Raw genomic sequence first — 15,643 nt, 5'->3', positions numbered from 1 at the left:
CCAGTTGCATGTCAAACTGTTAAAATTACGCAAAATTGTGCAGCCCACAAGTCAGGATTTTTAAATTTTGAACCGACTTTATTTTTAATTAGTGGTTTAAGTTTTTTTTTCACTATAGATACACGCTTGGACCACAATCGCAACTGATGGAAAGTGATGATGTGGCTGAATTGAAGATAGGATGCCTTTGCCTAAAATATGCCTATTCACTCCTGTTTTAAAGATACCCAGATTCTAATCGATATCAATCACAGATCGTGGAAGAGTATTCCATACTTTAGCCATGCGTATGCCAAAGGACGACACAAAACGTTTCGTGCGTGTCAATAGTACTCGGAGTGGCGATAGATGTTAGAACTAATGTAAACATTTGATGTCTAATCTCTGCAGCGTTTCGCCATTATCCGAAGCGGTGTCTGATACATTAGAAAGAAACCGTGCGTGGCGAGAAAGCGCTTCTAACAATAGCTCAAAATTCAAAAAAACCCCCGACACAGAAACCTCTATAAGAAAACTAGAAAAGAGCTGATAATTTTCAAACGGCTGAACCGATTTTCTTCGATTATAGCTAAGAACACTCTCGATCAAGCCACCTTTTAAACAAAAAAAAAAAAACTAAATTAAAATCGGTTCATTCGTTTAAGAGCTACGATACCACAAACAGATACACAGACACACACGTCAAACTTATAACACCCTTCTTTTGGGTCGGCGGTTTAAACACCAGCCATCTCAATTTAATTTACCAAATTATAAGTTTTGATAGTAGGTAGGCACCTCCTACAATTAATTTGTAAATCCAAAAAAAAAAACACTTATTTCACAGTTTTGTTAGTTTTCACTTCTGCCAGCAGTCCCCACTGACTGCTATTTTTAACCCCCGACCCAAAAAGAGGGGTGTTATAAGTTTGACGTGTGTATCTGTGTATCTGTGTATCTGTGTATCTGTCTGTGGCATCGTAGCGCCTAAACGAATGAACCGATTTTAATTTACTTTTTTTTGTTTGAAAGGTGGCTTGATCGAGAGTGTTCTTAGCTATAATCCAAAAAAATTGGTTCAGCCGTTTAAAAGTTATCAGCTATTTTCTAGTTTTCTTGTAGAAAAGAAGGTTATATAACCCTTAGGTTCATAATATTCAAGTGTCAATTGACAAATGTCAAGCTGTCAAGATGGACGTTGCCTAGATATACAAAATTATTTGTTTGAAAATGATTTGTCGGGGGTGTTGAAAATTTTTAATTTACACTTGTTTCAATTATTTATTAGGTTTATTTTATTTAGTTTTTGAAACGTTTTATAAGTGCGTCACTTCGCTTCAAGTTTACGGCAATGTGAATTGAACCTTGAATTGAAATTCTGTTGGAATAACTGTATATTTATTTCTTCATACAAATAAATTGTATTACAGCCAAGAGTCAGTAGAGTGATTTGTAAGCGAAGTCGAAAGCGACGATAGAAAATAATATTCTATAAGTATTTTATCGACAAATTTCTTGGTCGTGCAACTTCGACATAGTTTCTGGAAACATTTTTATTTTACCATAAGAATACTTGCTACAACGTATGCAATGTAGTGCGTACCTTACCTACTTACTATTTAAGTCTTATTTTAGTTTAAGAGCAAACCAACTGAGCACACAGTAACTTACCCACAATGTTTACCCACTTTACGATATACGAGTATACTTACCAATCGACAGATTATTATGGTTTGCCAAAAGTCCGTAACGCAAATTGAGTATTACCAAAATCGAGTCAAGTGTAACCAACCCTCGATGATCAGAACCAATTTTTAGGGTTCCGTACCTCAAAAGGAAAAACGGAACCCTTATAGGATCACTTTGTTGTCTTGGGTACTTGCCGTTGACCTAGAATCATGAAAGACAGACCTAGAATCACAAGTGAAGGAATAAATCCAAAAACCGTGAATTTGTTGCAAGCCAAGTTGCTCAAATCATTTGATTCCTCAATAGGATAACGATAATTAGTGTCGATCCCTAGCCGTAAGTATATTGTATTTTAGATGATTTAGATAATTTAGCTTAGTTTAACTTAAATTTACTTTAACTTAATTTTCATCTTATTATATTCTTTTAAAATTTATAACCTAGGTATTTTTTCATAGTCCTTAGGTTAGCTATTATATTATATTTTATATTTTACTGTACGACTTATGTTTATGTTAATGCACGCTGTGACTGCCCGTAAGTGGAGTTACATAAGAGCAATAGAAAGTAAGGAACAAAATGTATAATTAAAATGTGTAACTCTGTGGGCGGTACTATAGTAAATAAATAAATAAATTTCCAAATTTGTAATGTGTTTCAATTTTCAAAGTAAGATAACTATACCTACCTATACATTCTATAACGGATTTTTATTTATTTTTATGCATAATAGTTTTTGATTTTTACGATGATTAAATACGGTCGTATACTCTAAGCCTAATTCAAAATACACAAATGGATGGATGGGAATCAGGTATAGTAGCTACCTAGCTAGAGTGCGCCAAAATTAATTCATTAATCAAACAATGATGTTGACATTGAATCAGAAATAACAAATGGATTATTTTAGGAGCAACGATTCATTCGGTGCTGCTGACATAGAGATGGGAATAGTTTATAGAGCAACATCCCAAGACTGCCAGACCTTACTTATTTTCTGAAAAACAAAATGTGTGGAATGTGTTGGTGTGAGATCTATAGAGCGCACTCTGACTTTGCTTGGACTTAAGACAGAGTTAAAAAGAGACAGATGTATATCTCTCCCATAAATCTGTCTCGTTTTAACTCAATCTTAAGTCTAAGCAAAGTCAAAGTGCGCTCTATAAATCTCACCCTTAGTGTTAACGGCGGCCAATTTTATAGGAATTAGATAATGAAGGTACCTACGTTAAAACAATACTCACTTTTCTTAAAGCCTGAGTGCTGATTATTATGTATGTTTTACAGAATATTTTAAATAATTAATATTCAATCACTAAGCCAGACATTTTCCGTTGGCGGTAATTTCCGCTAGACGCTTCAAAGCTCGCAAAAAATGCATATTAGGCGGATCCACACCGGACGATCCAACGCGCTCCGATCGCGCGCGGCATGGAGCGCGCTCCACGGAGCGTGAAGTGTAGACGTGCCGCGCGCGATCCATGTGCGCGGCGGAGAGCGCGCGCTCCTCGCCGCGTGCGATCCATTTGTTGTCGGTTTTTTGGTCACGCACAAAGGGGCCTCAGTCGCTTGGCGCGCGCGGTCTGGACGGTTGTGAGAATCGCGTGATCCGCCGTTATGGATAATTCGCAATGTATCCGTTTAATTTCCCTATATAGGGAGAATAAATGTTTATGGGACCCTAATGATACCAATTACACAAATAGAGGTGTAAGAGAAGATGCCTGGCGGAAAATTAGTCGGCAAATGAACAATATTCCAACTACAGAACTAAAGAAAAAAATTCATAGTACAGTACAGTACACAGTACAGTACACAGTACAGTACAGTACAGTACAGTACAGTACATAGCTTCTGAACTACGAAAATATGATCATATAACGTTAACTTATGTAAAACATGCCATATCTCAAATTATTTTTGAAGCTGACACAGGCAGATACAGACCAGAAAATTATGGATATTACTCTTCAACTCCATCATATACAGAACGACCTTCAGAATCAACAATAACTCAGCTTCCATCAACTTCACTGCATACAGAACGACCTTCAGAATCAACAATGACTCCGCTTCCATCAACATCTTCTACTACTTCGACAACTTGGCAGCCTTCTCCATCACCACAATCACCACCAATTTAAGTAACATATGTAACTTTTACATATTCTTAAGTATAACCTAAGTTTGAAATAAAGAGTCTTTAAAATATATAATTCAATCTTTTAAATATATAATTTCACTTACTTTTACATAATCCTTCAAAACGTCGATGATTGCTTCACAAACCTCAGGAACAATTTTTGATATTGCCTGTTTGGACACTCTGAAAAGATACTGTAGACTGACGTAAGAATCTCCACTTGCTAAAAATCTCAATGTTATTAGTAGTCTTTCCTTAACAGTTATGGCATCACGATAGTTTGTATCATTCTTTCTTATTTTGTTCTCCAATAGTGAACACAATAAGTCGAATTGATTTGCAGTCATTCGTGCAAAATTAGCTTCAGCTCCATCGTCAATTAACTCTTTGTAAAGTCGAGTCCCATATTCTAACCGGTTTTTAAAAATTGTTTTAACCCAATATTGTCTTTTTCGTTTTCGTAATTTTTTCCGTAAATATACAAGTAAAATGTAGCTTGCTGCTGCTACGGCTATTCGTCGCCGTCGTTGCACGTGTGACTCCATAGCCAGACAAAATTCAACTGACTCAGTATGGATCGGCAGGAGCGCGTTGGAGCAGCCAGTCAGGATCGCAAAAGATTGCTGTTGGATCGACCTAGAACGATCCACGCTCCACGCATCACGATCTTGGATCGCGGATCGCGGGATCGCCGATCCATTTTGGATCGTCCGGTGTGGATCTAGCTATTTAATATTACAGTTTTCATTTGAATACTAAGCAACCAAAGTCCATGAAATTTTGCAGACATATTCTAGAAACTAATATCTATGCCTGTGGTTTTCCAGATTTCTTTTAAAATATTCGGTTTCAAAGTTACGCGGTCTTAAAAATTCACATATAGATCTTTGAGCCCCTGTAATTTTAAAACTATATATTTTTAGAAAAATCTAAAACACCACAGGCGCAGATATTAGTTTCTAAAATATGTCAGCAAAATTTCATGGACTTTGGTTGCTTAATTTTCAAATGAAATTGGAACTACGATTGTATGGAGTAAGTTACGGAGAGAGCCCTGTTAAGAGTAGGTACTATATCCCACACATTTTGTTTCTCGGCACATAAGTAACGTCAGGCAGCATTGGGATCTTGAACCATTTTTCAAAAAAAATATTGTTTGTGATAAATAGTGAGAGCACAAAAGCTTTATTTACAAATACTATAAATTATTTATTGGCCAGTCGCGTCTCTTTGAAACCACTTATCTCAAGATGTTTATTCAGTTTTCAACGATTGATAGCGGTTGTCCCGGAGGCCGGAGTTGATAGATACACGGATATCTATACCATCTACAGCATTATAAAGAAAATAGAATGATTTATATGTTTGTAATCGATAAATTCTGAAACAACTGAACTGATTTCAAAATGTCCAGCGGTGAACGTCTAACCCCACTTGATATAGTTATCTTACTTTGAAAATTTAAAATACTATTATAATTATTTGTTCGTGAACACATTTTTTTGTGATGTAACCACAAATTTACGGGTTTCGGATTTAATTCTATAAGACCTACCTACCCATGATTCTAGGTCATCGGGAAGTACCCTATAGGTTTTCTTGAACACGACGGACGGACCGACAGACAGACAGACAACACAGTGATCCTATAAGGGTTCCGTTTTTCCTTTTGAGGTACGGAACCCTAAAAAGTGAATGAATATTATATTTGACGCGTGGATGTCATGTTTTACGATCTGCTGGGAAAATCCAAGGCATTCCTATAATCTCAGAAAATGGCGACAAGAATAACAACATAAAACCTTTTCTTTTCTCTCTCGTCTGGCTTTACAAAGATTAGCCAATGTCAAATTTGCAGTTATTTGTAACAAGTTAGGTAGTTAAACTTTACAAGTATGGAACCCGTCTCCAAAAAACACTCCAAAAAGGCAGAGCATGCCCGCCAGCTAAGACCAACACAGACGAAGTCACATAAAACCTTTTACGTTACAACTGCTGTATTTGAACAAGTTTGGACCAAACCAGTAACAAAACTGAAACAATGAAGCAAAAGTTTATTTCTCGTCACGAACAAAAATATAATGAGCAAAGTCTGGTTAGTTATTAAACTTAGGCAAATTCGATGAGAAACAAGATTTAATATTTTTAATGACCTTGAAAGCCTATAGTTTTCTATACTAATAAATAAAATTGGAGTGTCTGTCTGTAATTTCGAAATAACTACCTCATATTAAGCTCATATGGTTATTTGAACGATACCATAACTGAATCACACGTTTTTAAAATTTTTGTCTGTCTGTCTGTCTGTCTGTCTGTCTGTCTGTCTGTCTGTTTGAAAAGGCTAATCTTTGGAACGGCTGAACCGATTTTGACGGGACTTTCACAGGCAAGTAGAGGATTGACCAGGGCGTAAAATAGGCTACTTTTTTAACCGACTTTCAAAAAGGGAGTTGTGTTTTTCTACCTATGTACACCGAAATCTCCGAGATTTCTGAACCGATTTGCGTCATTTCTTTTTTAATCGATAGAGGAACTTTGCAACATTGTTTCATAAAAAATTTGGAGTCCAACTCCTCAATCCTGATGCTGCAGGGGATCTGACCAATCCACGCGGGCGAAGCTGCGGGCATCAGCTAGTCTAAAATAAAAACAAAATGGTGTATATTTTCCGAGATGGCTCTGATTCCTCAAATCTTAAGATCTTAAGTGGAACAAAATGGTGTATCTATATTTATTTTCCGAGATGATTCTGATTCCTCAAATCTTAAATGGAAGAGAGACCTGCAAATACATAGACTTAATTTTATGTTATACTAAGTGATGCCCGCAACTTCATCCACCTGATTTAGATTTTTTTTAATCCCGTGAGAACTCTAATTTTCCCAAAAAAATGCCTGTAATTGTTTTCTAGGGTGCAAGGTGTTTCTGTACCAATTTCGTCAAAACGAGTGGGAAGTGAAAAACTAGCAGACAGAAACAGTTTCGCATTTATAGATAGTACACTTATTATTGTATATCTATTTATAGTATGGCATACACGTAACTATGCAGCAAGAAAAATACGTATAAAATAATTTAATTGGAAAACAATGCAGCACACAAAATATATCGATAAAATTCTAAAAACATTACACTAATTTATTCAGTGACAGTACGTAAATAAGGAAAACGATTATAAATACAATATGAATTTGGCGCCGTAAAAGCTTTAACCTATATTATTTATTTATCGTCAATTGAAACCTGAATTGAATGCGCACATTAAAAATTAACGCCCAACAGAGTGGACTACGGTAGCGCGCAATTACTTACGTTTATTTCGTGGATTGTATTTTGTGAATGGAAAGTAATTGTGCCTTTAATAATATTGTGTAACGTCAAAAAGTAGGTAGATAGGTGGTTTGTATGTAAATCTTTGAGCCCTTGAAACTTTAGAATACCACATTTTACAGTTTAGAAACCAAAGACGTGTGTGTTTATTTTAGACGTGTGTATTAATTTGTAGAACGTGCCTGAAAATTTCAATATGTTATGAGGTTTTATTAGTTTATTTTTTAACCTCCGACCCAAAAAGAGGGGTGTTATAAAGAGGGCGGTCTGTGGCATCGTAGCGCCTAAACGAATGAACCGATTTTAATTTAGTTTTTTTTGTTTGAAAGGTGGCTTGATCGAGAGTGTTCTAGCCATAATCCAAGAAAATCGGTTCAGCCGTTTGAAAGTTATCAGCTATTTTCTAGTTACTGTAACCTTCACTGGTCGGGGGTGTTATAAATTTTTAATTTACACTTGTCTAAATGAGTGCCAAACTACGTTTGTTTATTCTAAGTAGGTGTGGTAGGTACGCGACAGGTCGAGGTGGCAATCATTGGGGTGGGGACGCCCTGTGCGCTATACTATACTATGCTATTGTACTCTTTTTAACGGTCAGAATTGTTAGATTTGTAAGATGATATAGTTTCTTTCCCGGCACACTACGTACAGTCAATAAATCTGTCTTATATTTTTGCTAAAAATCAGTATTTATAGCTCCAAAAAAGCCACAGATAATAGGGCTCTTATGTTGCGGATAAACGGCGGCATTACACAACTAAATTGAACATCACTCGAGCATTATCAGCAAAACTGATAAATCGGGTGCGAAATTGATAATACCAAAACTGTCAGTAAAGTACAATTATCATATTAGTGCCTACACTTTATTTATATCTGATGGTCAACTATAGATGTTATATATATAATGATAAGTATCTGATAAAATACTTTCACTGAATATTAAATTTTAAATCATAACAAAGTAATTGAAGCAGGAACTTTGAAGTAGGACTTAGTTTTGAGTTTTTACTTATTGACTACGATCAAGAAAACCCGAAGAACGATTTTGTCTAACAACGATATTTATCTGACCTTATTTGAGCTAAGTAGGTCACTGAATATGAGAAATAGATGGGTCAATATATAATACAAAAAAGATTTTTCAAAAATTGATCAATTGCGTGTCATGTCAAGAACAAGATACGGTTTCGTAGTTATGATAGTCGTAAAAACGTCGCTGAATGGTTATTATTTCTAAAAGGTAGTTTTTTTTTCAAAAGCAGTCTAAGGTACATTATCATAATGATTTTAATATTTATTATTTAACAAGTCATCGCTCGACTCACGTTTTTCATGTTCAAGTGTTCTGAAATATTTTTTTCAAAATTCAAATAATATGTCTGTGTATTGTGGAAATAGGTTTTTATAATTGTACTTCACTACGGTTTGTTTTGAAAATGGCTGTAATAGACAGACGGACGGACACATGGACTGGACGAAATTATAAGTTCCGTAGTAAGACTACGAAGCTTAAAAATATGACAACACAAAGATAACAATTTCATATTTTTCATCGAAGTATATTTCAGGTGCATAAAAATGCTTAATTCAACCGGCTTACCTACAGGTATGATTTTACTGATATATCGGACCAACGGTTTATTACGCTGACCGCTGACGATTGCGGGGAATTCAAAAATCAAAAGAACCTTCATTTTCAAACCTTATTTTCGTCCTTGTTTGATTGCACCTACCTCATATTTCATTTCGAATAGCTCAAGAACTTAAATGCTGAAATTTAAATGACATTGTTATTATACCTTTGGAGAAACTTTTCAGATATGAACATTTATTTTCACAATTCAGTTTTGGTAACATCTATATCCAATTCAGCTGAAATACTTAACTGTAGGTAGTCTGTAAACATAATAAACGTATGAAGTCTTGTCATGAAATAAAGTACTTACCATCTAACTTATTTCTTAACTCTGCATCTACAACGTTAAGAAATCTGCGAAGATTCAAGCAAACAAGATACTCGTAGTAATAAATTTTATACAAAGACGGTCTGAAGTTGCTTCATTAAGAGATCTTATTCAATTTGGTTATGAAAAGGTTAATTATATTAAACGGAGAATCATTAGTCACTGACTCTTGTTCCGTATTTTATTTCGCGGTAAAAATAATACAAAATCCCTCAGACATATTGTTTCCGGTTGTTCTTATCTTGCTAACGGCGAATACTTGCACAGACATAATCAAGTAGCCAAGATAATCCATCAACAACTTGCTCTTCAGTATGGCCTTGTAGATACTGAGATGCCGTACTATAGGTACGACCCAATGTCAGTTCTTGAAAATAGCAGTGCCCTGCTTTACTGGGATCGGTCGGTTATCACTGACAGGTATATTGTAGCCAATAGACCTGATATAGTGCTAGTTGACCGATCAGCGCGTCGAGCAATGATTGTTGATGTCACTATTCCACATGATGATAATCTAGTGAAAGCAGAAAAGGAAAAAGTATCGAAATACTTGGACCTGGCCCACGAGATTACTGCCATGTGGAGTGTTGACTCAGCGATTATTGTACCGATAGTTGTATCAGTCCACGGTCTTATTGCGAACAGTTTCGACCAACATCTTAAGAAACTGTCGCTTAACTGTTGGATCAAGGGTAAGATACAGAAGGCAGTGGTTCTTGAGACGGCACGCATTGTGAGGAGGTTCCTCACTCTGGAGCCCTGACCACTGGCGGCTTGGGTCCAACCCACCCTGTTGCCAGTGGGGTACATTTTATCATATTTTTATTCAATGTTTTTTTTTTTCCGTTACTTTAGTTTTTTGTTGTTTATGTTATTTTATTTCTCTTTTGTTTCTGTTATTTATTGATTTTGTTGTTGATGTTATTTTATTTTGTGTTCTTTCTGTGTTTCTGTTATTTTTTCTGTTGTTTTTGTTATTTTATTGTTTAAAAATAGGATAAAATGTAAAAAATAAATAAATGAGAGTACGATAAAAATACAAAAGATATTTTTAACGAAATAGAAAGTACCGTTGAGTGATCGCTGATCAGTATGAATAATGTTCTAGGAATAACGAAAACTTGAACATGTTCCAAATTGTTAGACCTACAGGCATTTGCTAGTGTGCCTGGGTAAACAATTCATTTTTATTTTACAAAAGGTGTTTCTCAGCCAAGTAGTTCAGTCGGTCGAAGGTATTGTACCTAAATCACTTCTTTTTTTTTTTAGTTGAGAGCGGAAATCTTTATTAACCCCCGACCCAAAAAGAAGGGTGTTATAAGTTTGACGTGTGTATCTGTGTATTTGTGTGTCAGTTTATCTGTATATCTGTCTGTGGCATCGTAGCTCCTAAACTAATAAACCAATTTTAATTCAGTTTTTTTTGTTTGAAAGGTGAGCGAGAGTGTTCCTTGCTATAATCCAAGAGAATCGGTTCAGCCGTTTGAAAGTTATCAGCTCTTTTCTAGTTACTGTAACCTTCACTTGCCGGGGGTGTTATAAATTTTTAATTTACTCTTGTCTATTAGGATGTACCTACACACCTAGGGACTTGTAATAATTTGAAGTATCTCACCTTACGAGTACCTAAATCGACTTGACGCGCAATGTTGTATGATGTTTGATCTATTTTTTAAAATGATTTTATTACTATTATCCGAGGCTGTGATAAAGTTTTTGATTGATTTATCTTTCGGCATCTACAAGATACTCAGCATTTTTTACAGATATTACAATTATTATTACAAGTTTGCGTTTGATCTTACGGCATATTGTGATAGGAGTCTAAAATTCTAGTCGCGAACTTGATAATAAAAATATTACGATCATCATGAAAATGAAAATACTTCTATAACTACACCATTTGAAATGTATTTTGTCATAATAATACCTACCTAAATTTATGTATTTTGTGAAAGAAAGTAAATCCGGCACACGTTTGATGTAACGTCTAATTCATTCGATACATTTAGCGCAAATAAAACAATTTTGCTTTGCTCAGGCGAAGCATAAACATCGTTGTCAGTATTGACGCACGTTGAGTTGGTAACGTGTTTTTCTTGGAAGTTTATATACTTGGCAAAAGCTAAAACCTGAAAATATACTTACTAAGCTGAATAAAATTAATTGAAATAATAAGCACCTTTCAAAAAATACCTCCGAGCCGTCGGAGTCGCTGCGAGGCAGAATTAATTTGGGCAGGACCATTCCTTTCTTTCGCCGACCTCGGATACCGGAAGGAACGGGCCACTGCAGTTCGGTAGGCGCCATAGGACTGTGCGGGCTTAAGATTGTTAGCCGGCGCTCCGGTGGTGGTAAGCTCAGCTGTTGTAACGCACGTCGATCCGTCGCAAACAAGCCCCGCCTTTTCTCTGCTGAGCTCCCCATGTCTTCGCCTGATAAAGCTCTCCGTGCTGGCGCGCCCCGCGTCTCCCTAACATCGCGATCGCTAGCCGTTAAAAACGAACTACGGGTGATTCGAACGGATGTACACGAGCTCGCAGGGCGCGCCGGCGAAGTGTCCTTACTAGGTCTCAGGCTCTCCATCGAGCGGGCTGATTCGACCCGTGCTGCTGCTAAATACTGGCCGCTCGTAACAGTCGTTTGAGCTACCTCACATTCTTCTTGACTAGAACTCGAAGTGCCGCTCCGAGAAAATGTGCTGCCTTTCGACACCAAACTCCTATCACTATATTGAGCTGTCGAGATGCTCGAACAGGTAGTATTTACATCGTTAGACTCAGAGGAAACTTGTTGTCGGATAGTATAGCCTTCTTCTAAGGAGGTATGGACGACTCTGGCGTTGAGAGAACTAAAGGCCGCCAAGTTGGGTCGGCGAACCTTTCGTTCGTCGTCTTCCTCCTCCATTTTTAAATTTATATGTTACGTATAGTAGCACCTCACACCAGCACAAAACACTAATTATAAATCATTTTAATATATTTATTTCATGTATTACAAATTTAAACTTAAATATACCATTTATATAATAAGGAACACTGGACACAGTCTTTATCACTTTTTGGGACACCTCGCGCACTTTCAAAGGACACCTGAAACAAATTCATTACGTTAGTTATCTAAAATTGAGAAACAAATGAAGTAGCTTCCTATTACAGGTTCATTCTATTTCACTGAGGAAAGGTAAAATGCCGAAAAGGAAATGAAGGATCAGGTAGAAAAATAGGGTACTGTGTAACTCGAACAACAATTTGCGTTTTGTATTGATTGTTATGTTATAAGGCTTTGTATTCGTTGGCCTCTAAAATGATTTATTTATTCGAGCGAAATTACTCGGATCCTATTAGAGATCGCCAAATAAATATTTTTACGTGTCAGAAAGAAATACTAATGTTTGCTTTGCTTAAAGCTGTCACTGGAATCACCAAAACACTTTTCCTAAATTAACCTAACCAGGAATTGAACCCGTATAATTTCTATCTTACGTGCTGTCCAAAGTGATATGTTTAAAAATGAAACGTTTAATTACATTGTATGATTAGTTGGCTGGCTTGGAGTCGAGCGCCAACTGTCCTGCCTGATTCGCGCAGTCTGTCAGGGCTTTCATCTGTTCAGCGTTCAATCCACTCGCTTTCACCTTTACATCTGCGCTTCTAGAGTGTTCTTTGCTTTCACTGCTCGATTCTACTCTCTTTGTGGTTTCATTTCCGAATTCGTCGATAAAGGTTTCCTCCTCCATTTCTTCTTCGTAACTCTCTTGGTACTGTTCACGGAATTCTTGTCTGGCTTGAATGGAAATGTTTTGCTTGACCTCCCTCGTTTGGATAACCTCGTCCATAGTCTTCTTGACGAGCTGCTGACCAGCCTCGAGTGTCTTCGTTTCAGACATCTTTTATTGTTGAAGGTTTTCTAAAATTGTTCAAACAAAGCTTTGTTAATTTATGATTACCAAAGTTAAATAATTTTAAACAGAGGACTCTCAATCACTCGCTCCTTACAAAAGTAGTTTCATTCTCATTTGAATATTAAGCAACCAAAGTCAATGAAGACACGTTTCAGAAACAAATATCTGTTTCTGTAGTTTCCATGACGTGATCAACCCATTGCCGGCCCACTACTGAGCACGGATCTATTCTCAGAGTGAACTGAAGGTAAATAGGTTTCCATAAAAATGTCTAATTTCAAAGTTGCACGGGCTTTAAGATTTATATGTAAATTCTTCAGCCAGTGTAACTTTAAAACAAAATATTTTAATGGAAATCTGAAACACCACAGACATAGATTAAGTTCCTAGGACGTATCTACAAAATTTCAATGAATTTGATTGGTTGATATTTAAATGAGAGCCAAACTACGTTTCTCTGAAGCGCCAAACGAATAAACCCCTCCTAAATGATCACCAAACATTAATATTTTAAGAGTTGATGTTTACAGTAGTTGTGATATGGTTGGAATATTTTTGTTCGATTACTAAGACAAAAGGCGAAGTTTCACGTTCTGAATAATAACTCATCGTACTGCATCTAGAATATGAGAAATCCCGGTTTGATAGAAATTGATAGCGACGGTTGGCGTGTGGCCAAGTACACGGTGTTTGGACGGCATTTAAATTCGCTTTGTTAGAATTCAGTGAGTCGACTGTTCTGGTATTTGGCACATATTTAATGAAAAATTCTTATTCTTGACTTTATACTTTGTAAAAAACCAAATTCGATTGTATTTCATTACTTGAAAGGTCTTATGCTGTACTAACCTATGCATTACGAGTATCAATGTGATGGAAGATTATTAAGATTCAAAAAAATCTTAGATACATACTATTTATTCAAGATAAGTGTAATAATATCTGTAAGCAATCATAAAATCGTACAAATATAAAGTTCCGCCAAGAAAACATTTCTATTGTAAACGAGCGTTCTTATTGAGCTTACTCGACCTAAATAATGGTTTAACATCTCCTTGAAGAGCCTGCTTCGAGATTTTTATGGACCTTTTACAGCGAACAAATACCCCATTGTACGATCATTAGATAGATATAACATCATATAAAACAAATATCTAATATCGATTGTGTGGAAATGCACTTATAATTGAACGCCAAAATTTAAAAAATCCTATATATAAATATTCCCTTACTTAAAATAAAAAGCCCAAAAGATAACATAAAACTAGGAATCCAAAAAATCTACATACCCAAACTGATTATCACTATTGTGCAGGTAATATAATTAAAATTTAAAAAAAGAGAATAAAGGATATCTAATAAATAAATAACCACAAATAAAAAAGCAAATAATTAAAATAAAAAATACCTGGTAAACTTCAAGGTTTCACAACACAAGTAATAAATTCCAGAGGGATTTTCCTTAGCAGTTTAAAAATACAGTATTGTCAGAGAAGTTGCTTTAGGCGAGACTGAAAGTAAACTGACGGATGGGCGGGCGGTGTCGTTTTGTTTCGTCCGAGAGCTTCGCGTGGGCGGCCATAGGTATGCCATGCGTCTGCGCCGGCGACGCGACGACGTGGCCAAAATACTTCAAGGCTTGGACAGATACAACGCGTGATGGTCTCTCCGATAAAAGACATCCTTAACGACCCCGACAACCAAATCAAGACTGACAATGCACCCTACCTTAAAGTGCAATACGATGTGTATTTACAACCTCTACAGCGTTTAACAAAAACAAGTCTCCGATTTCTAACGTCAACCAGTCACAACCAGCCACAGCCCCACAAGGGCGTATGGACTAATTAAGTCAAACCACCTATGGTCTCACTTCCAGGCTGAGCTACACTCTCGATGGCTCTGTAACAGCCAGTATGACCTACAGCAAATAATGACCCTGTAATAAGATGATATCAGAAAAATTTGTGTTGCAATTCACGATAGTCTTTAAATTGGAAGTATGTGAGCGGCACTGTTTTCGAAATGCTTCCACAATTATAAAAGTGTAGTAGCGCTAGTTCCTTTTAATACATATCTTACACGAGTTCGGTATGACGTCATATCGTGGTGATGCCGCGGCCGTCACGCTTTGTGTTTGTCCAGACCTTTATACATACCACGACTGTACAGTTAACGGAATAAATTAATCCTGATTTTGACAACGATTGCATTAATTAATGCTCTGGTAAATTATATAGGACGTTACGCGGAAACGAGGCAGATGATTGGCCTTCTAATATTTAAGGCGACGATAAATTAGGTTCTTGTGCAATATCATAAAATTTATAAACAAGATATAATTTGATTACCCTTGGAATAATTATGTACGTACTTAGATACGTACTCTAATTAAAATAAATACCGAGTCTCGAATAAATAAACTGAAAATATAATGGAAAACTGTAGCTACAGATTGAATCCTATCTACAAATATTTAAATTACTGATGTTATACTAAAAACATAATAAATAAACAATCTTAACTCAGAGAGTTATCAAAAAAAAAAAATCAAATGAAAGACCGTTTATTTTCGGAGATCGACGTCGTAAGGACGTCGTTAATAAAACTGAAATACATTCAAACCGTCAG

General features: G+C 36.1%; 2 protein-coding genes and 1 long non-coding RNA gene across 13 annotated transcripts in view; 1 reads left to right on the top strand and 2 right to left on the bottom strand.

Moving 5' to 3' along the window:
• Nucleotides 1-15,643, bottom strand: part of LOC123866919 (cAMP-specific 3',5'-cyclic phosphodiesterase) — a 600,070-nt gene that overhangs the window by 204,410 nt on the left and 380,017 nt on the right. For 2 of the 11 annotated variants that reach the window (XM_045908698.1, XM_045908699.1), the window contains exon 1: nt 11,291-12,018. The exons of the other annotated variants lie outside the window; for them this stretch is intronic. In XM_045908698.1, coding sequence (XP_045764654.1) covers nt 11,291-12,015 — 725 coding nt within the window. In that variant the 5' untranslated portion in view covers nt 12,016-12,018. Of the gene's footprint in view, nt 1-11,290; nt 12,019-15,643 lie in introns of those variants that run through there. 11 annotated transcript variants of the gene reach the window in all.
• LOC123866930 lies at nt 3,040-4,415 on the top strand. The gene is made up of 2 exons (XR_006796285.1): nt 3,040-3,337; nt 4,173-4,415. It is a non-coding gene; the product is annotated as an uncharacterized LOC123866930 (long non-coding RNA).
• LOC123866923 lies at nt 12,077-14,585 on the bottom strand. The gene is made up of 3 exons (XM_045908717.1): nt 14,421-14,585; nt 12,638-13,017; nt 12,077-12,200 (listed from the first exon to the last, which is right to left on the bottom strand). Exon 2 carries the CDS (start codon nt 12,995-12,997, stop codon nt 12,647-12,649), a length of 351 nt encoding a protein of 116 aa, XP_045764673.1. The 5' UTR covers nt 12,998-13,017; nt 14,421-14,585; the 3' UTR covers nt 12,077-12,200; nt 12,638-12,646.

This window comes from Maniola jurtina, chromosome 7 (genome assembly GCF_905333055.1).
Source record: "Maniola jurtina chromosome 7, ilManJurt1.1, whole genome shotgun sequence".
NCBI classification, from domain to species: Eukaryota; Metazoa; Arthropoda; class Insecta; order Lepidoptera; family Nymphalidae; genus Maniola; species Maniola jurtina.
The sequence above is the reverse complement of the archived record's forward strand: the minus strand, read 5'-3'. Positions and strand labels throughout refer to the sequence as shown.

Bases quoted from the DNA above. Each gene is read 5' to 3' on its own strand.
- LOC123866923 (XM_045908717.1), bottom strand. From the start codon at position 12,997: ATGTCTGAAACGAAGACACTCGAGGCTGGTCAGCAGCTCGTCAAGAAG.